Raw genomic sequence first — 23,969 nt, forward strand, 5'->3', positions numbered from 1 at the left:
CGGGGGGCGGGGCGCGCCGTTGGCGGGAAGGCGGAGGCTCGCGCCGTGCTGTCGGGCCTGGGTCCCCGCGGCGCCTCCGCTCAGGGGGTCGTGTGGGCCGGGCCCTGCCTCCCTCTGCGGGGCGGCCCCGGCCCCGGCCCCATCCCGATCCCGATCCCGGCCGGCTTAGGGCCTTCCCCCCGTACCCGCCGGGCTGCAGGAGCTGGGTCTGACTTGGAAGTGGGGGGCTCTGGCAGCGGTCAGGGCTCTGCCTGCAGCCGGTAACCTGTCCAGGCAGGGCTGGGGCCTGTGAAGTGGGAGTGAGTGGGGAGAGGGCACCGGGCAGCCTCGGGCAGAAAGCAAGAAGTCCCTGTCGAGTCCAAAGTCATCGCTGCCTTGTGTTAACCATGAGAGAGCGCACAGGGCGGCGTCTCCCCTTAGCCCTGTCAGACTGAGGCACCAAACTCGTGTCCGAGTTGAGCATTTTTTTCTTCCTTTTCCTTTTTTTTATACCAACGGATGTAAAACAACCTTTCAGGAATTAGTGTTGTGGAATGCTGTGCTTAGCAGGGAGGGGGCACCCTGCAGCGTTTGCCCTAAAGACACATCAAGTCATCTTTGCCGCGTGCTGTCTTAGCGGAATCCTCCTCTTCTGTCAGTGTAAAGCACTATTAAAGTTTTATTAGATGTGCTGAAGTGTGTGGGGTTTTACTTTTACAGGGTGGAAAAATACAGACCCATGAAACTATGTGAAATAGTTGGAAATGAAGATACAGTGAGCAGGTTGGAGGTGTGTAGCTGTCCCTTCATTTTTTTGAAATGTTAGCCCAAAAACCGATTCTGCGCAGATCCGCAGACCAAAAGCACTTTTGTATTTTTACATCCATAGCTGAGTATGTGGGAAAAAAAGTTTCTGATATACTCAAGAAATTACTTATTTTAGGACATGCTTGAGTGGTGTTCAAGGAAATAATGCCTTCTTGAATTGGAACGTTGTTTAAATTGGCCCTGTTTTGATACAACTTAGAAAATGTGTAGCTGTTATAATAATATTGTTTCAATGAATAAATGTAATTTATATAACAACAGAAAGAAACATAAATTTCTGGAGGAAAAATATTTTCCTTGACAAGTGAGTTTGTGAACACGGTATTTGTTAACAGAAAGCTTATACTAGCAAACATATAACAGGTGCAAAGGAAAGGCAAGAGTACTAAAGACCTGTGGGATTAAGTGCTTTTAAGTTTTTCCATATTATTCTAGGGACTGACTTCTAACGGTTCAATTGAAAAAACAAAACATGAAAGCAGCAAGGTTCAAAAAAATGAAAGCAGGAGGGAAGAAAAGAAACTGTAGCTCTGTTTCTCATTATTAAAATAGAATTGGAAACTATTTGTTACATAGTTTTAAAAATTTTTATTCTTTCTTAGGTCTTCGCAAAAGAGGGGAACGTACCAAATATTATAATTGCTGTAAGTATTGTTGTGTTGTACTGTATTTCACTGTGTTGGTCCTGGCTTCTGAAATCTAGCCACAAAAGCCTCCCAGTATAGATTTGCATTGTGCCTGAAAGTATTGGTAAGAGATGTTGATTGTATGGCCACTGAGCAAGCAGTGTTCTTGGCAGAATACACAAATGGTGAACAGCTTTCTTTTAAAACCTGACCTAGCCCTCAGGTGCCCATTGAAGCATGTCTCCTGCTTTTCCCTGCAGTGTTTCTCTCCTCTGTTGGAGGCAGGATCCCGAACTCAGGCAACCTCTAGTCTGGTGTTTTGCCTGCAGTTCCTCTGTTGCAGCTGTTTTTCATGATGGGAGAGCATTGTAGAGTGTACAGCATAGAAAATGATATTAAACTTACCAGCAATTGTTGCATTTTGCATTTTTAGGGTCCCCCAGGAACAGGTAAAACCACCAGTATCCTCTGCTTGGCGCGTGCTCTGCTTGGTCCTGCATTAAAGGATGCTGTTTTGGAGCTGAATGCCTCAAATGACAGGTGAGAATGAATAAACCTTATCAAACTTTTAAAGAAGCAGCAAGTATCCATTTTTATTTTTAGTTCAACTCAGGCCAGTGTGATAGGGTTAATGCTACAGTAAGGCCTCTAGTACTTATTTTAATGCAATTTTTCCAGCTAAAAGTTAGGCAATCTTTGATGTCCACCTATCAACAAAGATATTATTACTTGATGTTTTATAAACTTGATAGGTACCTTCATGCACAAAAATATAAACAGATGGAGTGCAGAATCCATAATGGTACTGTTTTCTTGAATTCACTTTAAAGAGTTAAGCTTCCTGCATTCATGAAGATCCTCCTAAGAATGAAAAGTGAACAAGTTGTTTACAGTGGAACTCTTCAATGCTTAAGAAAAAAAGTGAAGTGATAGAAATTAGCACTGTAAGGGCAGTTGAGGATTAAAATGTAGGATAAGGGTGTTAGGTATGTAGAGGACACTGACTCTGCTCCAAGGATCAGGCACTAAGGGCTGATTATATTTCCCAAGTTCTGTAGCAGACCTGTCCTGAAGTATTCTGAGGACATGTTCTAGAGGGTTGTTTATGAGTACAATACAGTTTACCTGCTTTTTTTAATATCAGTTATAGAAGAGCTATAGAATCACAACATTCATTTTCTAAACAGAACAAAAAACTGAAGTCCTTTATTTTTAAAAGTAAGTCTTTGCTGAGACTCAGTCTAGAAAAGCACCCATGTTGTGCTAAAATGATGCAGTCTGTCCAGCTGTTTTTCTTAAACTCTTCTGAGTAATAGCTGTGTCTGTGGATGTAGCTGTGTGAAGTACTGGCAAAGAAGCAAAGCACTGTTAAACGCTTCTGCCCTTGTTCAATTATTACCCCTACCTTTTGCCAAACATACGTAATTTTGTGGCAGTACTGTAAGGTTACTGACACATATGTACTGATACTGTTAAATTATTTTTTCAAAGCCTCCAGAAATAAGGAGTATTGGTGTTTAAATCTGAATCAGTTAGGCAGTCTGGCTTACAACATGGTTTCACAACAGTTATACTGGCACAGCTGAAGGGGCAGGAACAAACAGCAGGAGAATAGAGAGCTCAGAACCGCTTCAGCTGATGTGGCTGCTGAGTAAAATCTGTTATGTAATTTCACCCCATTGATCATGAATCACTTGAATTATTGTTCCAGAGGCATTGATGTTGTGAGAAACAAAATCAAAATGTTTGCCCAGCAAAAGGTCACACTTCCAAAAGGTCGGCATAAAATAATCATCCTTGATGAAGCAGACAGGTACGTTGATTTTTTCTTAACCTCAGCTACTATGTAAAGTGTGTTGCATCTATCCTGTCTGTGGAGCTGCTCTCTTGGACAGTCTTAGATGTTCCTATCAGGCTATCAAAAATAATTTGTTGGGAAATAAATATGCATTGAACAGTGTTCTTACGAGGTTACTCATATCAAGCAAAGATCATTGCTTCAAAGGAGATACTGAATATTGGGGTGAAACACTTTGTAATTTATCTGGATATGAAATAGCATCTTCCAGTTTACTGTCTCTTTCCCTTGGAAAAGAGTCTGGCTTACGTAGACAATTTCACTGGATGAAAACTGGACATTCTCCTCCATCTGCATATAAGTAGTAGTATTCTTAGCAGTATTCTTCAGAGTAGTAATGATCTATTTTTGTGTGTTTGTTAGTTTTATGGAGCTCTTGGTGACTACCTGCATTGCAGGGTGATTTGTTCACATGACTAGAGAAAGCTGCTTAGTTTATCAAGCCAGAATATCAAGTAATTTACAAAGCACTGTTTAATATCAGTAAACTCTGAAGCTTGTGTAAAAATAGTTATTAGGCTGCACCTGTAAGTCAGTGAAGGGCTTAAATCTGTCTTCTTTTCTCCCCCAGCATGACAGATGGAGCACAGCAAGCATTGAGAAGAACAATGGAAATTTATTCCAAAACAACACGCTTCGCACTTGCGTGCAATGCCTCTGACAAAATCATAGGTAAAGTGCTGCTAGTCCCTGGGAGTTTTTGTCATGTGTTCTCCATACTGTTGGCTAACTTCCAAGGCACTTTTCAGAAATACCTTGGACCTGCTCATTGCAAGAAACCATGGTACTTCTGAAAAATCAAACCACCTGTACATTCAGCTAATAAAAGAAGAGTATATTTGTGTAGCCGGGGAACCCTCTGAACAGCTGGTTTTGATGGATAGTGCTATGCATGACTGCAGAAGCAGATTTCTTTACTTTGGGCTTAATCTCCGTCCAACTCTGCTACAGTTTAAGATGTTTGATGTATTGTTTAATGAGTATTGAACCCCTTTTCTTGTCCTGCTTTCTGAAACATAAAAGTTTGCCTACAGGCTAGCACATTGTAGACCTTTAGACTTTTCTTGTTTAGCAATGAGAAACACATACATTCAGAAAACAAGGAGAACAGAAGCAGCTGAGCTTCATATATATATTTGCACATATCTCGGAAAACTCAAGCAGCACATTTGGGCTCAAGTGAAGGACTGTAAAAATTGTATGCTCTTAAGGAGATGCTATATTCTGTCTAGAGCTGACATGTTCTTTTTCTTTAAAAGAAGACAAATGAAGAGTTGGAAGCCGAGATACCTTCTTCCAAGATGAAAACAAATGGTATTTTTTTGAGAGAAGAGGGAAATGCTAATTACGCATCTCTGTCCTCAGAACCTATTCAATCACGATGTGCAGTGCTGCGTTACACCAAGCTGACAGATTCACAAATCCTTGCAAGGCTACTGAAAATTGTTGAGAAAGAGAATGTACCATATACAGATGATGGACTAGAAGCCATTATCTTCACAGCCCAAGGAGATATGAGACAGGTAAAAGAAGAAAGGCAACGAAACAAAGGCTTCTGTTTAAAGCAAAAAAACCTTTGAATTGTGGCTCTCAAAGATTTATCTTTGGAGAGGTAAAGCAAAGCGGATGTGACCTGTGGCACAAAAATAATTAAACTCTTCCGTTTTGTGAGGTTTTAAGGTGGATCTGTTTCTTAAAAGTAAATTGGTGGGAACTGGATACCAAATTTGTGGGAGGAAACAAAGTCTGCATACATTTGCAATTTACGCTGTTGCTTAATTGGAAACTGCTTATTTGGCATCATTTTCTGAAAAGTGTGTTTCATCCTGAGGAGGGGAGTGAGAAGTAGAGCACTTCCAAAAATAAATGAAGTCTTATTTTTTCTTTCACAGGCATTAAACAACTTACAGTCCACATATTCTGGATTTGGCTTTATAAACAGTGAAAATGTCTTTAAGGTTAGTAGTAGCGTAAAACAGTGATGCTAAAATTTTAGCACTACAGCTGTGTGAGAACTGCCTTTGAAAGTGCTTTGCCAGTATGCAGACAGCACTACATATGTAGCAATTAAAGCATTAGGCCGTAAAAAAGTGCATGTGCCTTTTGAAAAGGGAGAGTGCGCTAGCAGTCCCTAATGGCATGCCTGATACCTTCTGGCTTTCCAGCTCTCTCAAAGCACATGAATCACATAACTGCTGGGAAATTTCACAGTGATAACTTTCGAATCTATTACTTGGGTCTTCTCATTTCATGCCATTGAGTCTGCCATGGCAGGATAGCTGAAAAGTCATATTAGTTAAAATTTAATCTGTATTATAGAACGTGTCTGATTCAGTACTTTAGCTGTATAGAAGCTTTGTGAAAATACCAAAGGTTTAATGGAGAGTCTTCTAATATTTTGAAGTGTATTATTTCTCTTTGATATAGGTATGTGACGAGCCTCATCCTCTGCTTGTGAAAGAAATGATACAGCACTGCATAAATGCAAATATTGATGAAGCATACAAGGTTGGTTTTCATGTGTTGTGTTGGCGTAGACAGACAATTTTTCTCTACAGAATTCTTGTTTGTTTTGAAGAATTCACAGTGTATGTTGTTTTTTAAGATAAGGGCAATACCATGTAAATAAGCTGATGAATTAAATCCTTTTTATGCAGGGGTTTGTTCAGATGAATAAGCCCACAAGCAAAAAAGCAAGTTGTATTGAAATTACTTCCTAAACAACTGAGGTTAAATCATCTGATAAATAGTACATGCAGTTCCAGTAGTTATATACAGCTCTTCCAAAAGTGAATATACTTGACTGACCTGATAAGTTTTGCAGATAATTGAGGGATTATTCTTGCCTGCACAGATTCTTGCCCACCTGTGGCGACTTGGATACTCTCCAGAAGATGTGATTGGCAACATCTTCCGTGTGTGTAAAACCTTTCAAATGCCAGAATATCTGAAACTGGAATTTATCAAGGTTAGTACTAACCTAGCTCCTAGTGGGGTCTTTTGGGTGTTTTTAAGAAGGTGATGTGATCCCTAATACAGGGGCAGGCTCAGGGTTTTCTGTTTGAGATTTGCTATATAGTACCGCAAAAAAAGTATTTCTTAACTCATTCCTGCTTTCTTTCCCACTCTGCATCATCAGTTTGTCAGCAAGAATGGTGACTTGAAGTTTAACATGTAATCATAACCACCCACAGAAGTGGCAAAAGTCACTTCAGTGATCAACTAGAATTAATAACAAATGTAATGCTGACTGAATTTATTATTTACATCAAAGCATTAAATAACTCCTTGAGAACTTTCTTCAAGCGCCTACTTGATTCTAGTCCAATAGACAGTAAAATATTAAATTATATTAACAGCCAGTTGACAATTGGTAAACTGGTGTAATGGAATCACTCTTCAGATTTAAAACCTGTCCTCAAATGTATGCACCTTGCTTCTTATAAAGGAATTGGGGAAATACAGGCTTTGATCAAAAAAAAAAAAAAAAAAGGCATTCTAATTGGTTTACATGAGAAGATACACTTCTCTGAGAAGTTTGAGTGACTCGAAGTTGGTCTCTTAGTAGTAAGGGATAGGTTCTATTTAGTCATTAGTCATATTATGCCTAGACTGGGGGAGAAAACAGAAGATTTTGCAATGTCTTTATCACCAGGAAATTGGGTACACTCATATGAAGATAGCAGAAGGTGTGAACTCACTGTTACAAATGGCTGGACTGCTGGCCAGACTGTGTCAGAAGACCGCCGCCCCGGCAGCAAGTTAGATGTTTCACTGAGCTGAAGCCTGCTTTCTGGAAGGTGAAGGCCTGGCGTGCAAGGTCAGCAGCCCTGGGTGCGTCCTGAGTTCTGCATGCAAAGAGCCTGTTCCTTGGTTTTGCTAAATCACAGAAAAATAACCAGGTTCTATTGTAAAAATGTTTTGTACTTTTTTATTTAGACCAATAAAGCTTTAAAATTTACTTTGACCCAAGAACTCTTACATGTTGTAAGAAGAGAGTACTGTGATAGTCCAGAGCAATAAGGTCTGCAGGAATAAAAAAACTTGAATCCCATTGTTAGTGATTACACTTCAAGTGTGGTCATGAGTGGTGGTCTTAGACCAAGACAGAAAAATTTTTGCACAAAATAAGGCATTTAATGAAGTTACAACTGAGGCATGCTGAGCAGGTGCCACTCCTGGGTGCTGTTTACGTGCTGTGGAGAAGGAATATATTTTCACCAAACATATGCGGGAGAAAGATTACACATTTCTTAATGGTGCCAGCTATTTATTTTGGATATTCCTTTTGTAATCTTTTAAAAATTTACCAAATTCTGGGATAGTCTGCATTCGAGTTCCCTTTTCCGTTCTTGCTTGTCCAAGTTAGATAATGTCATTTCACTGTAGTTTCAGCATACCAAAAAGCTACAGCATCACACTTTCCTGTCTGTTCAGTTTTAGAAACCACCTTGCCAATGCAGATGAGCAGTAAAGTGTGAAATGCAGAGTGAAAGCAAATATAAATTGAATTTGACCACCTCCATATCAGATGCAAGATGTGTGTCTCCAAGCAGAGCCATCTTAATATAATTAAGCATGTTCTGGTTATAGCAGTCAAACAAAACGTGGTAGAGGTACAAGTTACTGGAGCCTGCACTTCACCCTGCCCATTCTGTTGACGCTTTCCACCCCAAGTATTCAGTTGCCTGCACCACAGCTGTCTCGGTGCCAAACTGATCATCACTTGGCAGTATAAGTCGGCTTCAGCCCAACGACAGGCCCCTGCACTGAAGCAGTGGCTGGTTACACCCTCCATTTCTCTGACTCAGCCACAGGGCTACTGAGTTTCAGCAGCAAGAGCTGGTAGCGTCATAAATTGCCCCATCAAGACTTTCTGCAGCTCCTCTGACAAGAGCCTGAAGACAACCCTTTTTAATTCAAAGTGCAGGAGAGCAAGTTAATTGACAGCTAAAGCACAGACACATTTGAGCTTGCTCCCAAATGGAATAAAGCAAACAGCTCTTAGAATAATGGATGTAATAGTCATTTATCGAATTTACCTTTTGATTCCTAGCCAGTGACTTGTCACTACTAGCATAAACACTGTTAAATGTACAACTAATAATTTAGTATTAAGGGGCTTAAGCTGCTGAGTTCTTTACAGACACAGCATCACAGCTTTTGTCCCCAAAAACTTAAATAAGGCACTTTTAAAGAATAGATTAATTTTCCTTTGGCTTCACATCACAGCCAGCCTACTCTGTCTTTGCTTTCTAGTTAAATATGTTCATTGCTGAATGGGAAAGGAAGAGATGTTACTGTAGAAGTTTCATAAAATAGAAACCCCCATATTTGGAGGACTTGTGAGGCTGGTCCTTACCCCACTGCATGTACATACCTGCGCGTCATCTGGTTTGCTGTGTTGGTGCCAGTGGAAGGGTGGAAACACGGAGGGTCACAGTTCCTGCTCCTACCTGGTTGATGTGGTTTTCTCAACTATATTAAGTAGCTGCATTTCCACAGCTCCAGTTTGGAGCTGACTCTCTTCTGGGCTAACCCTTTACAGCATTGGGGGCACATAATCATACTCACTTTTCCGGAGAAGAGGAATAGTATCAGTCCAAGATACCACCAACACAGCTGGTTCTACCCAAGGTGGTTGCTCACCCTCTCTGAGGGCAGAGCAACTGCTTTCCAGCAGCTAGCTAAGGCTCCCCAGCTCCATTTCAGAGCCGCACCAGTGGTGCCAAAACTACTTTTCTAATGCATCTTAAATTGAAAACAGGAAGTGAATTGCTCACTTGGCTGCCTACCTAATATGAGGAGAGAGATACATGGACCCAGGGGAGATGTCATTTCTCCTTGCATTATGTTCAGACAACGCAGGATCTGGCAATTTTGGTTGACCACCAGAAATCCTTGCACACCTAAAAAGGAGTCCTGAAAGGACAGTGCGTCAGTGAACACACTCACACATACGCACCCACTGCAAAGAAAAACCATGAGGTGTTTCAGAACAAGACTGTAATAATGCTGATGAAGGTTCCTGTAACAGCCCCTGGATATCTTCCAGTGTAATGAGATCACTGGCTGAAAAGTACTTCAGGAGCTTTACAAAGCTAAGAACGGCTTTACCCCTCGCTCCAGCTAGCTCTTCTGGAGAGCTGCAAGGGGGGATTTGCTCAGACTCCCAGGAAGAGGAGGGAAGATACTCCATATCCAGCTCCTGCCCCCCCTGCTTTAGGTCCACAACTTTCAGACTCAGATTTTGGCAGTGGAGGAACCTTACACCAGGAAAATGTAATTGGTCTAATTCACCTCTCTGCTTAGCGAGGGGAGCACTAAATCTTGTATTTTAATGTTTTGGCTGTGCACTCACCTAATGGCTAGAACTTTCTGGGAGCTCTCTAGCTGTGTGCCAAGGATCTTTTACTGCTGCTAATCTTCTCCTAATCATTTAATGGCTCCCTCTGGTTATGAGATGACTCACCAGTAGGTGTTAGATCACCGCACATCACTGAAAAATGGAGCTCGCCCTTCCCCTCCAGCAAAAAGTCCACAGTCTGCAGCACTTCATGGGGAACAGGAGCTTGTTCAGGTGCTGACGAGTCACCAAGGGTGACAATGTTGCCTCACTGGAAGAGCCAGGCACGCTGTTTCAGTAACAAAGGCATCTCCTCGTTTCCTTGCCTGTCTGTGAGCCTGTGCAGAGCCAGCGCATGCTGTGGCTGTCACTGTGTCTGCTCCAGGCTCACTGGGACGCTGGTGTCCCCCAACTGTGCAAGCTTTTTGCAGAGCATTTAAATGTCAGGAAACCAGAGGGTGTGAGTAGAAGTTGGGCTGGGAGAAGCTGGGGCAAGCAGAAGGCAACTGTAGCTCCCTGCACGTGTACGTCCCTGAAGTGCACTAGATTTTCTCTGTTGTAAGAGTCCTGTGGAAGCATTTGTAGGAGCTACAAGTAAACCTTCTCCTAAGCCAACCGCCAAACCACCCGCTGCTTCAGCTACACGGGCAGTGGCCACCCATGGTCTCAGCGATTCTGCTAAACATACAGCCAAGTCATTTGCAGCAGGAAGCACCTGGCATCCCCTTCTCCTGCTTCAGGGCTCGCTCGCCCTTAGCTCCATTTCTCTCCTCCTTACCAGTCCCAGAGACGTGAGTGTGGGGCTCCATCCCTTCCTGAAGCAGTTTTCTGAGCCGATTTTGAGGAAGAAGGCTTTAAGGAGCTACGTTTTCTCCCCATCAGATCCCACACACTGTTCTGTGTCATCTCACGTGCTCCCAGCCCAATCTGTCTCACCCAACCAACGCAGACAACATCTGCATCATAGCAAACTGTAATAAACCACCTCATTTTCTTTAGATGCATTTCGATTTTAATAAATAAGTGGTACAATGGTGCCAAACCCGTGCATCAGGGCTCAAGAGACAAGGGTTATGTTTCAGGGCTGCTGTTCCCTACAGCACTACTGAACGACTGGTGCAGTTTCCGAGGCTGACAGCTGCGGATCAGACCTTCCCAGTTGTTGCAGGGTGTTTCTATCATTATAACAGAGATACCTAAACACAAGGAAAACTGCCATAGAGAGACACTGTGAATTACAAGCTGTGGATAAGGTGGAATTTAATCCTTTTCAGCTTTTGTGAACAGGTTGGTATCTCATTTAATTCCAGAGAACCACTGCTGTTGTAAAAGCAACCTCTGCCTTGCCAGTTCCTCTCTTGTAGGAAACCACTTCTGTAGGAGAGCATAGGAACTAAATCAGAACATAATCCCTGTGTCTTAATACCATCGTGCATGAGTCACCCTGACAAATAAAGTAGCTAGCTGCATTACTGCTCAGCAATTTAACGATTCATTTCATGCCTGACAGGAGAAAACACTGCACGGACTGGCCATCCTCCCTCGAGTAGATGTGCAGGAAAATCAGGTGGGATAACGAGCTCTTGGCTTGCTGGTGGTTCACTGCCAGGCAGAGTGCTTTCTCCAGCTTCAGGTTTGCAGTTGGACTTCACGGGACTTCAAGCAGAGCATTTCTTCCTTTCAGCAGCACCCCTTCTATGTGATCTTGGGCACAATTTGGAGAAGAGATTTCACTGAGGGATTGAAGTCCTCCCTCTCCCTGTGTGCGTGCTTGCTGGGTGTGCTCCTACAGCTCAGCAAAGGACTTCTTCAGACTTTGTGCAGAATACTTGAAAGAAGAGAGGGAAAAATAGTGAGTCCACTGACTTTTAATCCCTGCTTTCAATTTCTTAACTCTGCTCACATTTTCTTTCCAGGGACAAGTAGCGAGGTACACTACAAAATGTCTACATCTAAGCAGAAGCCCCAGCCGTGCTCCCTGATGATGATCCCTGAGCAAAGCAGAAGGCACAGACGTGCCAGGATCCCATTTTTTAATTCACCCACCCTTGGTGGAGAACTTGTGCTGGCATTTGTTGGTTGGACATGGGGCTTTTATTACTCTGCTAGCAAAGGCTATAAAAGAGGCATCATTGTAATGGCAAAAAGTGCATTGGCAATTTTAGTTTACTTGCAGAGCTGCCAAAAGCTATTTACACATACAGCCACAATAGCATTTTGCTAGGGCTTACAACTGGAGGTTTTCCCAGAAAACCTGTTATCACCAGTGCTTTGCAGGACAGCTATTCCTCCCTCTTCTACCTTCCCAGCTTCATTTATCACTTTGGGAGGCAGATTTATGGTAGCCCCTGCGCTGCTTTGATCAGTGCTCTCCACCAAGTCAGGTGCGGTCATTACAGCAGCTTTGCTAAATGTTTTGGGCATCTATCAGTCCTGATTGTTCCTCTCTCAGCTCTGAACGAGGTGGGGGTTCTCCCCGTTACAAACAGAGCAGTCTGGTGTGGCCGGTGCCATGGAGCCACTACCAGAGCAAAAAGCAGGGCCAGGCTGTGACTAACACAGAAATTTAATCCCCTCCTCCTTGAAATTTCTCTGTGGAAGAGGAATAAATGCAGAATTGCTTATAAAAATTACCATTATAGCACTTTTCATTTTTTCATGGATAATCTGGCTTCCTCCCCCCAGATGCTTAGCCAACACAATGCCTGGCTATTCCTATATAAATACCTTCCAAACCAAAGAAGTTTCTCTGCAAAAAAGCAAGTTTCTCTGCAATCCCATGTGAAACCGCCCATTTTTATGATATTCACTTGGTTTGCTCAAGCAAAGAGGGATGCCTGGCAGCGAGGTACTGCTGCAGCAGGTTCCTCGGGCTGGGGCTCCCATGGTGTTGGACCATAGGGAGCAGTGGATGACCGTGGGCAGGGGAATAGGCATCCGGGCAGGCTGAGCTGTATTTGCTACCATCCAGACCACATGCACATGGTGTTGGGAAGGGACTTGTGTGCCATGGGTGACACATGCTGAATCCTTGACCAAAAAGCACAACCTGCCTTTGGTGCAGTTTCCCCTCCAACACAGTCTTTGTCAGAGCTAACGCTGCCGGGATGGGCTGCTGAAGTTCAAAGCAAACGCTGTGACACGGACAATAGGGTGACTGTGCTTTACATGGTGGGGAAAAATCTTAAATACTTTGCATGGCTTCAGAAAGATCTGATTTTGGATGCTGCCCACTGCTGGTGCCCACAGTCTGAGGAATATGAAAGCCTGTAACTGGAGCTGCCAGCGTGTGGCATAAGGACAATCTCGCTGGGTCTCTGCAGGTGCTTAGAGAGTAAAATCCCGACAAGGAGTGCAATACTGGTCCCAGTCCCTCTCCCAGCTGCAGTCCTAGTCCAGTCTGGAGTGGGGTGACCAGCACTACACGCTCTAACCAGCATGTAGAGACACCACAGATCTATATGTTAGCACAGCAGTGGTTCATTTTCCTCTTTCCCAGCAATCCACATATGCTTGTCTGCCAAGAACTCAGGTGGCATCTGCTGTAAGCTCTCTGCTAAGCCTCCGAGAGCCCGTTTTGAGCCGCAACAGCTAATGCAGAACCTGTCCCTGTGTTTGGTATATCTGAGGCTGCTTTTTTCTTCCATACATTACCATGCATTTACTGACACTGTTATATCACCTACTCATTCAGTGTCATGCAATCTTCCTGCAGCTGTCCGCAGATGGTTTTTATTTTAACTGCCTTGCGTAATTCTTTATCATCAGCATCAGGTTGCTGCTGATAATGGGGCAGGATATGGGGTTGTAGCACAGCAGGCAGGGCTCAGCTGAGCCCAGGGAATCCTTTACGCTGCTCAGCCTCCGAGCTGCACAGACCAGAGGAGTTTTGGGGGTTCCTGTCTGCAGCACGTAGCAGTGCCGCACGAAGCTGCTCTGAAGCAGTTTTAAGTTCCTGTTGGAGGAGGGCGGTGCTGGGACATGGACTTTGACAAATTTATCTCCATGGCCTGCATTAGTCAGCTTGGTATGGCATGGCACGGGGCAGGCTGCTCCTGCTCCCTGCGCTGCCCGCATGGGCTGCCGGGCAATGGCTGGCCCTGCCAGCAAGAAGCAAAGCTCCAACCGAGCTTCTGTTTCGCATGAGCACAATCCTCCCACCCCTAAATAAATACATCAACCATTTGCTCTCTTTTTACCTTTGCTTTGACAGAGGGGCAGGGGCTGTGTTGACGTAGTCTGGCTCATCATCCGGGCTTTCTGTCTGCAGAGCTGTGGGCGAGGATGGGAAGCACTGATCAGTAAGCCGGATGATCTAAAAACACATCACACCATAGACACACTGTGCGTCTGCCAATATTTAGCCTTCAGTACCAACATGTTTTTGTGCCTGGGCTAAGAAACCTCAGATCACAGTGTCAAGGTCTCCTTGAAGGGGCTTCAGAATGGTCACAGCAAATCTGCAAACACTCTGCAAGCAGCGAGCGTGGACAGCTTTTCAGAGCCAAGAGAGACGGACTTAGATTTAATCTTGAGGGTGCGCAAACAGGATAACAAGAATCAGTTTGCTTAGGCAGCTTCCACATCAGAGACACAAAGCTCTTAAATACATATCAGAAAGCTCTTAAACATATATGTATACATTCACCACTATCTCCCAGGCCAGGCTACCCCCTATGCTTCACAGGAAGCCGCACATTAGATTAAACTGTTGTTTAAAGCTTAAGAAATATGCACCCCCGATTACTGCAGGAGAGTCGCAGGCTGTCCCACTGGATGCGCATGCTGCACATTTCTTTGTCAAAAGGGATTACGAGGCTTGCACCAGGGCAACTTCAAAACGTAGAAGGATATAAGACATGAAAAGAGTGACATCATTCTGTGGCACCCCATGGCCAGGGTTTAGGCACAGCCACCTACATGGTGGCCTTTTGAGTGCTAGGAACACCAGGTCCCATCACAGTGGCATTCAACTACAAGTGCATGTAGCAATTTGCACATTGCCTTAGATGTTTGTCACGGATGACTGGGGAAAAAAAATAACTCAAGACGGGTGCGATGGCTGCATTGCCCTGAGCGTGGTCTATACTGGTCTAGTGCAACAGGCACCCTGTCCGTGAGCCCCATCCCTAAATAGTAAACAATTGCTGAGAACATACCTTCTGCTTCCTGGAGTTTCCATATGTGTATCGCTGCACTGTTCTCATAGTCTACAGCGTCATCTGTGACTAAAAAGAGTTTGGACAGGATGATGCTGAACAGCAAATAGACTAAAAATGGACCTTTGTGAAACCCCCCTCCTACCGCTGCACCCCAACCGCCCCATGCACGTGGCTGAGTTTCCAGCCCGGCTGCTGCCGTCCTGCCGCAGGTCTGCTGATGCTGCCTCATCGCTTTTCCAGCCCTGACCACGCGCCTGGATAGCTGCAGGCACGGACAGGGATCAGACTGGGCCCTGCTGCTCCTGCCTCCTCTAATCGCTCCACACAAAGCCAGGCAGGAGCAGGGCAGGCTTTAGCAATGCAGAAAGCGTTGTGATAATTCACTGAAGGAAACCAAACTGACTTCCTATTTTGATTGCAACATCCCAGGACAGAAGCTGGAAGCCCTTAAGCAGACATTGTGGTCCAACATCATCCTCCAGCGGCTCACTGGCTGCAGCCTTCTTGGGCTGGGTGTGGTGAGAAACCTGAGCTGGGGGCTAGAACCACGATCAATCTTGGCTATAACAACACTAAAAACATTGAGAAGCAATGCAAACCCCAAAGCTCCTGAACTGCTGCAGAAACCTCCAAGTCAAAGGGACCAGCTTGGAGGTGAGCTCTGGGCCAGGAAGGTATCACCACGTGAATTTTCCTGCAGAAAGGGGAAATGCTCCAGGTCTGCTCTGTGCGTGCAGCAGCCCCTGTACCCCAGCTCCGCCGGCACGGAGCTGATAAGAAGAGCCAAGCCTGTGAATGAGGGGTTTTTCCTTCGGCTGAGCAGGTCGCCGTCCCTCTCTGCACTTCCAGATACCTTCGTGCAACACGCATGAACCACAACAGCAACACACCTACCCAGATCGGAGCTGTGAGACACCTCAATGATGACGTTTTGATAGGAATGGGAATCCTCCTCTTTCTCTGGCGGAGAGAAGAAAGAGGGGGGACAGAGGACTTAAGGAAGCGTAGCTGACCTGGGAAGATCCCTCAGCACCTGCAGGAGAGGGCATTTCCCACAACAAAATGCACATTAGCTAAAAACCCATCAGTCTTTGTGACAGCCTGTGCTGACCCAGGAACGGGGCATCCCCAGCGCAGCTGAACCGGGCAATTGCTGCCCCGTGGGAGCATCATCACCAACGCCATGGAGCGCCGGCTGAGCCTCTCCGGCCACGGCACCGGCCATGGCACGAGCCACCTGAGGGCGAGCTGCCAAAGCTGGTCCTGAGGCACCGTGACTTTTCTTACGGATAGGAATAAAAACCAATCAGCATAATTACTAACCCTACAGCAGTCCCTACGGTGAACAGGGGGAGGGCTGGCTCTGTCGAGGAGTGAATCACCAGGCTCCCAGCCCAGGGTAGCAGTCAGGAGAGGGTTTTCCTTCCCAGCGAGTGTTAAGCTTGCGACTCCAGTGTCTTCTTGGGCTTATTCTCAGTTTCTGGGAAGGCACTGACCCCCAGTCCAAGCATGTAAAATCTAATAGCATCGAGAACCAAAATCTGCTTGAAAGAATTTAAAACCCCCAAGCTCTTTGTTCTGTTGCTGGTTATTTCAGCTCTCTGGGTTGGCCCATAAACAGCTGAACCACGTGAGTCCCTATATTGCTAACCTCAAAACCTGCATCCACTGACGCTGACAACACCACTGACACCCAACAGTTCGTGTGGTCATGGCACCTAAGCTTGAAAAAGTTTGCAGACAGTGTAAGCACCGCTGCTGCTCACCCCACAACCCTCCAATGCTTCTCCAAAGCCTCTTCGAAGGGGACAAGCACTGAGCTCAGCAGGTTGACTGATCTCAGCCAGGACAGGCAGTCCCCGCATGGGCGAGGGCTCTGCTGCCCAAAACCCCACTGGGCAGGAGAGGAAGGCATTAGCCAAGCGAGGCACTCAGAGCAGTTCCGTAAGAGCTACACACTGACACTACCTCTAGGTAGTCCTCAGCCACAGAAAAAGCATTAAAACTAATAAGGGATACAAAAGCATTTATGTTAATACATTCAGGTTTCTCTTTCTCCCCCCCCCCCTTTTTTTTAAAGGTAAATTTTTTTGGTAAACAAGGTATTTTTTCTCTCTTTTTTTAAATTTTTTGTTTCCTCCCCCCAAGTCTCTTTAAACAAAAAATAGGATTTGTGTTTTGAAATTCATTTTAGATAAAAATAGATTGATGTCTGAGTCAGTGCAGAGAAGTGCTGCGTACCCAGGGAAGTGAAAACATTTCACAGATGCAATATGTGCCTTGAAAAGATGCATTTGAATGGAGCGGTGCATTTCATCCCACCTTCATTCACTAGCTTCCTAAACCAAGCACACAAAGTACTTGATGGTGTCCCTTTGGCAAAAAGCTTCTGGAGGAGGGCATGCCCGTTCCCATGCATCTGGGCAGGACCCTGTGGGGCTGCAATATCTGCTCATGCAAACCAGACTGAGCTAAGAACAGGGAAATGGCCTCATTACCCTGCACGCTCTTGCAGTGATGGATAATTTGCTGCTGCCCAGAGACGAAATGGAGTAAGAACAAAGTGTTTTGTGCAATCGGAGTCATGGATGTGTTCGGGCTGTCCAGCCAATGGAGGGACTGATCGGGGCTTGGGTGTCCCTCACACCCCACGGCTCTGCTACACCACTTAACAAACCCATGTCTCCTGGCCCCACGCTTGCTTCAGGCCATACAGCAATAACGCACAGACCTAGGCAAGAAAAGTCTTGCGAGCTCCCTGGAGCCACGGGACAGCCGGGCTGGCGGCTGGAGAAGAAACCCCTCTCGCTCCCGTGGAAACCTTACCATTGGGTGGCGTGAAGAACCTGGCACAGTTGTAGTAATCCAGAAAGATGGGCTCCCTGCAACAAGAGCGTCTGCCGTGAGCTCCTCCTGCCCCAGGCAGCCCAGGGGCTTCCCAGCCTGAGCGACAAGAGAGCCAGGACCGCACTGGGACCAGTACGGCTCCATTCGATCACGCCAGCAGGCAGCAACCAGCTACTTACACGTAGGCAGCGTCCCCTTGCAGGCAGTCCTCTGCAAGCACAAAGGGGTTGCCGTCAGCACGCCATACCGTTGCATAAACTCAAACTGCCATCTCAAAGCAGAGCCGGACAAATTCCCCGAGCACAGCTATAGCAGATGTCCCCAGCAGCCAGAAAGCCCCTGGCACGGCCCCAAAGCCTGTCCACAAGCAGAGCCGGGAGGCTGGAGCAAGGGGAGGCAGCCCCGATCCACCCCAGGCCCTGAAAAAACACAGGGCTCACCACTTCTCATGGACAGATCCTGCCATGCCAGCTGGCAGGGAGATCAGGAATATCCTCCCTGGTTTGGGAAAGGAGAGCACAGCCCCACGCACCGATAATCCTCTCAGGGCGAGCACCAGCTCACGCCGCCCCAGGAGGGAGCGGAGGGCTCGTGAGCATCCCGGCCCCCTCCACTCTGAGCGTTAATCAGCTCAGCACACATCTTATAAAGCAATCACTAAATTAACCAAGCCAGAGCTCTGCCAGCTGCGGTGCCCACCGCCTGCGCGCTCCCCACCGGCTCTTATCCCTGGTCGCCTCTCATCACCTCGGCAGCCTTCCCTCCCCAAACCCCCGGGGCATGTGGCTGCAGCACTTACCTGTCAGGAAATTCTGATACCTGGGTTCGGTCCTGCTCCCTGGGGAAAAGCAGAGGGGCATGTTAAACTCAGGCTCAGGCTGAGCGATGGGAGCAGTTCGATGATGGAGGCACCGAGCATTTTGGCATCAGCAGCTCTGCCCCTGCTCAGCTCTTTGCTGGGGGCCGGGGAAAGCGGCTGCAAGGTTGGACATCCCGGGACAGAGGTGTTGGGACAGCCAGGTGGGATATTTTAAATAATCTGGCCCTGTGGCTCTAACCAGGACTGGTCAGCCAGAGCAGAAAAAGCACTGGATTTTAAACTCAGACCCAGGCTAGATCTTATTAAGCGTTGCTGTGCAGCATCATGGGTAGGTGCTAATAATAGGAATTAATTTTATCATCGCCCAGCTTGTTTCCAGGATAACCCCCTGTCCCCTGCCCAGGGTCCAGCAGTGAGTAACCAGCCTCTCGGAGGCTCTGTCTTTCCAAAACCGGTGAGAGCTCCCAGCTGGCACATACACAAATGAGCCAAGATTTGCAGCATCCCCGTTTATGAATCTTGTGGTGCTTCCCCCGTGGCTGCGTGGATGGGGAGAGCATTGAAGCAGTGCCTGTCCTGGGGGAGATGCTTACCGTATCCAGCGTGGCGGGAGGCACCAAGCGCCTCGGTGGTTTTCCTGAAAGAGAGAACAGGGAGCTAAAATCCCAGGTCTCAGCAAACCGTACCAGGGGTTACAAACCACAGCAACGACTAAGCCAGATGGACCATCCGTGAAACCTCCCTGCAAGGTTATAACAGGACGCAGACCAAGCAATGGGAGATGAAGAGTTTGGGGTCAAATCCCAAGATGGGAATGAGTATGCCTGAATATTGCAGCAGAGTTATTGCAGCTGTGTAGTTCTTGGGGGTCCGGGTGATGGGGAGAAGGGCATTTCTCCTGTCAGACTGCTTATAAGCAAAGAATGGCTGTTTCTTTTTCATGATTTCACATACCTATTATGTACAGCAACAGCTTATTTCCTTGGGTTCGATTTAAACGGTTGCCAGTAGAATGCAGTCAGACTGAAGAAAACCTAGAAGTAATCTAAACCCAATATTGACCATCAATAAATTAAGCAACCTGATCTAGTTGAAGATGTCCCTACTTATTGCAGTGGGAGTTGGACTAGATGACCTTTATAGGTCCCTTCCAACCCAAACTATTCTATGATTCTAAGTATAGGCCAAGCCACATCTATAGGGGCCACAATCCAATCCCAAGTCCTGAACATTCACATATGTTGGGTGAACTTCATCCAACCTTGGCTCCACAGCTAGATTTTGTTTGGGTTTTTTACCTACCTTGCTATTGATAAGTTTTCAGGTCCCTTAATTTGTTCCAGCCTTTGGGTTGTAGCTAGCACCAAGAAAAAAAAAGGGTGTTAATTATTATGGCAGCAGCAGGTATTTCAAAGAGCACAGAGCATCCACCAGAGAGGATTCCCTGGTACTGGCAAGCATATTTCTAATGTGTCCCAAAATAGCTTCCAAATCATTCCTTGAAAGTTCATAAATGGCCAAAACAGGAAACAAATAGAGGAAAAGATGGTGTCTGTGCAGACCACAGAGCTAGCAAACACACACCGGAGGAAGCTACAATCCCAACTGCTGCCTTATTGCCTATTCTCCCCCAAACCCACTTGATTCGGGGGCCTTTCCCGCGCTCAGCACCCCTCCCTTCACACCACGAGATGCGTCGGTAGGTCATGAGCTTTGGTCGGGCTGGGCTGAAGCAAAGGCTCGTAGTGGGGCTATGGGGCTCAGGCCCAGCAAGGTCCCAGGGAAAGGAGCAGCCCTACAGATGCAGATGGTGACATTTAATACAGACCCTGTTAGCAGCTCGCTTCAGGATAAAAATCAAAAGGTCAGAGCCTAACCCAGCCTGCCACAGGAAGCAGTAAGGGGGTGATGATAAATGAGTCACTCCTATCAATTCAGGTTCACCCACACTGTCGTTTTCACAGGGTTTCACAGAGCCCAAGTTAATAAGGCGTTGCATTTCAGTGACATTGTTTTAGTGATTTATTTCCAATGTGCAAGGAGATTTTTTCCTAGAGCTCAGAATTCGCATCCCTAGAAGCATCTAAGGTGGCTTTGACAATCTTGGTCTCATACCACTTTAACACCTGGCTTCAAGGTGACCCTTTTATTTTTACTTTCCCCCCATTTTGTGCGTGCAGGACCCCCGCCCCACAACGCAGGAGCCCCGTGCAATGTTCATACTCACTGGAATGGGATCGAATCACCCCAAAAGTCTGCTGGCTTTCGAGCCTGGAAAAAAGAGAGGTACAACTTCAGCTGAATTTGGGGGTCTATGATAAGAAAAACAGATGTGAGACCTCCCTGTTTGGTGACCAGAGGGAAGAGAGCACAGCCCCCACGCTGGGCTTGGCGAAATGCCGAGATGCATTGCTCAGTGCGTCACACAGGACCAGTATGAGCTGGGAGCAGTTTCCCGGACTCCTCTTTGACCCTTTAAAGTCAAGATGTGCTTACGGTGCATTGGCAGAGCAGCCAACATCAGCTAAGGGAAGGACCCAGGGATGAGGAAAATACCGTTTAGAGTAATTCCTACTCTGACACTTTATGCACCAGTTAAGACCAGAAGAGCATTTTCACCCACAAAAACCTGGGTGTTCACCCATGAAATGGCTTCAAACCCCACTGCTTCACCTCCGCTGCTGTCCCTGCCCCTTCCAACATCCCTCAACATCAACCTGAAAAAAATAACATATGTGCCCAGTAACCTCCTTACCTTTTATTTAACAGGAGAGCTGCTCCTCAGAGCACAAGAGGAATCAATGGCTTTTCTACAGCAGGCGCATACAGGCACTTAACTCTGATTTTGGGACCCTGAAAGTGTCCCTTCCCTCCGCTTTCATTCAGGTCACCCCCCCATCCCAAGCCGGTATTCACAGCACAGGGCTGGCGGGGAGACGAGGTGTCAGTGGACCTCATTGCAAAGTCTGCAAATGTATAGAGTTTAACCACTTCGCTTGCAAAAAGCCCAAACTAACCCAAAAGAGATCTCTAAAAAGAGCACACAATACCACGAGCCGGAAGTCAAACCACCTAATCCAGGTATAAATCTCAAGAAGTCGGGACGATTCAGTATGAGCCCGCGGGGGATGGAGCCTGTGCTGGCTTTTCCATCAGTCTGCGATGGACCACACAGAAGCCTTACCCCAGTCCTGGGCAAGCGGGGCAGAAACAAACACCCCGACCCCACAGAGGCCTTTGCAGAGCCCCTTTGCACCACATTTGCTCCTATATCAAAGGTTACAAGCCAGGTTTTGGTTTTTGTTAGTTTTTTGTTGGGTTTTTTTTTTATATCATTTAGCTGTGGTTTGTCTGTTGCTGAAGGAAATAAGGGGGGATGTGTGTGTGTGTGTACAATTGCATTTCCTTCGCTATTGATGCTGCAGGTCAGTGGTTGATCTGGCAGAGGGTCCCACCAGCACCAGCCAAGGGCAGGGTCTTGTTTATGAAGTTACCAACTTCTCTACCTCATCTTGGGGCACAACAGGACAGGGTAAGGACTTGCCCTTCCAATTCTCCCAGATCTTTTTCCAGCTGGTTAATGACTCACAGGTATCATGGTCAGAGCTTCAGTTTAAATTTGGATTAGTCTTTGTGAAGGCATTACCCCTTCAGCAGCGCCCTGGGTTAGGGCACAGCACCCTGCACGCCCCATTCTGGGATTCTTTTATTTTATATAAATGCAGATTTCAGCTGTGAGGCATGAAATGGGTCTGGCTCTGGCCAGGGTCTCACCCCGGGTGAGCTGTTTGGGGGAGACGGGCGATTGTGAAAGGCAACTTACTGGCTCCTCCGCTCAGTCGGCTGCTTCTCTCGCTTGGTGGCTGGAAGACAAGGGGAAAAAAGCTCTCAGAAAAGGACGATTTGGGAGTTAAAGATCGGAAAGACCAATAAAACACGTTCACAAAACTTCTTCAACTGGGAGCACAGGAAGACAGGGGAGGGAGCGAGCAGCAGTTGGGTTAGAGTTTTGATTAATTTTTTTTAAACCATGTTTAAATTGTAGTATTTGTCTCTGACACCGCAAAGCAAGTCAGCCAGCCATTCCTGTCCCCAAAACCCCAAACTGCAGCCTCTCTCCCCCAGTAAAACCCACCCAGTGCTCAGAGTTGGGCTCAAACCCCTACTGGGTGCGTGCCTGCCCCACCCTCTTTGTATTTAATGTATATATGAATTTATCCCCCAGGCTCTCCTTCCGTGCCCGCCCTCCTCCTGCCTGCCTGCCCCAGAGCCTCTGCAGAATTTGTCCCAAAGCCACCCACCACGGAGGGGACATCCTAAGAGAAAAGGGTCTGCCCACCATGACCCCCCCCAGCCCAGCCTGGGGCCGCGGGCAGGACCTTACCGGAGAGCTGGCACTTGAGGCAGAGGCTGACGGTGGCCCCGAGCAGCATCAGCGCGGCAGCCACCCACAGCAGCTCCAGCTGCGCCATGGCCCGGCCGCATCCAGCCTGAAACGGAGCGGCGAAAGGAACCCCGTCAGCATCGGGGGTACGCGGGGCTGCGCGGCCGCCGCTGGGAAAGCCGTTACCCCCCCTCCCTGCCAAGAGCCATGTGCTATCTGCCTTCACACCCCCAAAGAGCCGGGCGTTCGCCGAGGATGCAGAAGAGACTTCAGGGTTGTATTTCGGGGCGGCAGAGGCGATGGCTTTTCCCTGCGCTGCTCTGGTCCGAGCGGCTGCCCACACGCTTTCCGCTCCAGTAAGACCTGAGCGCGCCCCGGAGCCGAACCCCTGTTTCACTGTAGGGAAAGAGAAGAGGTTCACGGGGTTCCCCTCAGGTCATCAGCACAAAGAGGAAAAACCCATTTGGATTTACTCATCCCCACTCCCACAACCCACGTTTCCATCGTCAAACATTATCAGCAGACACTATTTTTTAATAGCAAGAAAGGAAGACAGAAAGGGAGGCGCTTGGAAATATTCAAAGCTGCCAAGACCTCCGTATGAGGCACTCCGGCTATTTCCCTGCAGTGCAGTTACTTTAAATGTTAAATTCCCCACACTTTTTCCTGCATTTTGCTGGCTCAGACACTGACTCTTCCCCTCCTTTCCATGACAGCCTCTTCCACAAACAGCAGCTAACATTTTGTAATGATCAGCATGATTTGGCTTCAATTTCTTCCTTTAAAACCTATCCTATAAATATCACAGAAAACAGCCTGCTGGGTCTGGGACAGATAGTTTAGCCCATTCGTGTTCCCCGGGGCCAGATTTTCTTTACTTACAGATTATTTTAATTTATTTTTGTTTTTAATAAACTTCTTCTTTGGCCCCTAGGGATAGAGAAGCTTCAACTTGCCAAAGACCAGAACGTCGTTGCTCTGCCTGGTAAGAAGCTTTCCTACCACCTAACCTGAATATCCCTTATTACAATTCAAGCCTGTATTGTATCGGTATAACCACTGTGGATGGGGGGGGGGGGGGGGGGATAATAAAAAAAAAAAAAAAAAAAAAAAAAAAAA

General features: G+C 46.7%; 2 protein-coding genes across 2 annotated transcripts in view; one reads left to right on the forward strand and one right to left on the reverse strand.

Annotated features, from left to right (window-relative positions):
* Positions 1-7,259, forward strand: part of RFC2 (replication factor C (activator 1) 2, 40kDa) — a 7,587-nt gene extending 328 nt beyond the window's left edge. Inside the window, exons 2-11 of the mRNA XM_010573489.1 lie at positions 700-769; positions 1,410-1,451; positions 1,867-1,973; positions 3,145-3,246; positions 3,863-3,963; positions 4,657-4,814; positions 5,184-5,249; positions 5,719-5,799; positions 6,146-6,259; positions 6,947-7,259. Of these exons, the coding sequence (XP_010571791.1) occupies positions 700-769; positions 1,410-1,451; positions 1,867-1,973; positions 3,145-3,246; positions 3,863-3,963; positions 4,657-4,814; positions 5,184-5,249; positions 5,719-5,799; positions 6,146-6,259; positions 6,947-7,057 (952 nt within the window). The 3' untranslated portion in view covers positions 7,058-7,259. The remainder of the gene's footprint in view (positions 1-699; positions 770-1,409; positions 1,452-1,866; positions 1,974-3,144; positions 3,247-3,862; positions 3,964-4,656; positions 4,815-5,183; positions 5,250-5,718; positions 5,800-6,145; positions 6,260-6,946) is intronic.
* A 3,959-nt stretch (positions 7,260-11,218) lies between these two features.
* Positions 11,219-23,969, reverse strand: part of LAT2 (linker for activation of T cells family, member 2) — a 17,067-nt gene continuing 4,316 nt past the window's right edge. Inside the window, exons 2-13 of the mRNA XM_010573490.1 lie at positions 22,851-22,956; positions 22,290-22,329; positions 20,694-20,737; positions 19,769-19,823; positions 19,060-19,103; positions 18,446-18,484; positions 17,826-17,856; positions 17,626-17,681; positions 15,694-15,759; positions 14,797-14,865; positions 13,837-13,909; positions 11,219-11,465 (exon numbers count right to left, since the gene is read on the reverse strand). Coding sequence (XP_010571792.1) covers positions 11,447-11,465; positions 13,837-13,909; positions 14,797-14,865; positions 15,694-15,759; positions 17,626-17,681; positions 17,826-17,856; positions 18,446-18,484; positions 19,060-19,103; positions 19,769-19,823; positions 20,694-20,737; positions 22,290-22,329; positions 22,851-22,938 — 624 coding nt within the window. The 5' untranslated portion in view covers positions 22,939-22,956 and the 3' untranslated portion in view covers positions 11,219-11,446. The remainder of the gene's footprint in view (positions 11,466-13,836; positions 13,910-14,796; positions 14,866-15,693; positions 15,760-17,625; positions 17,682-17,825; positions 17,857-18,445; positions 18,485-19,059; positions 19,104-19,768; positions 19,824-20,693; positions 20,738-22,289; positions 22,330-22,850; positions 22,957-23,969) is intronic.

This window comes from Haliaeetus leucocephalus, unplaced genomic scaffold, assembly GCF_000737465.1.
Source record: "Haliaeetus leucocephalus isolate CR32 unplaced genomic scaffold, Haliaeetus_leucocephalus-4.0 Scaffold395, whole genome shotgun sequence".
NCBI classification, from domain to species: Eukaryota; Metazoa; Chordata; class Aves; order Accipitriformes; family Accipitridae; genus Haliaeetus; species Haliaeetus leucocephalus.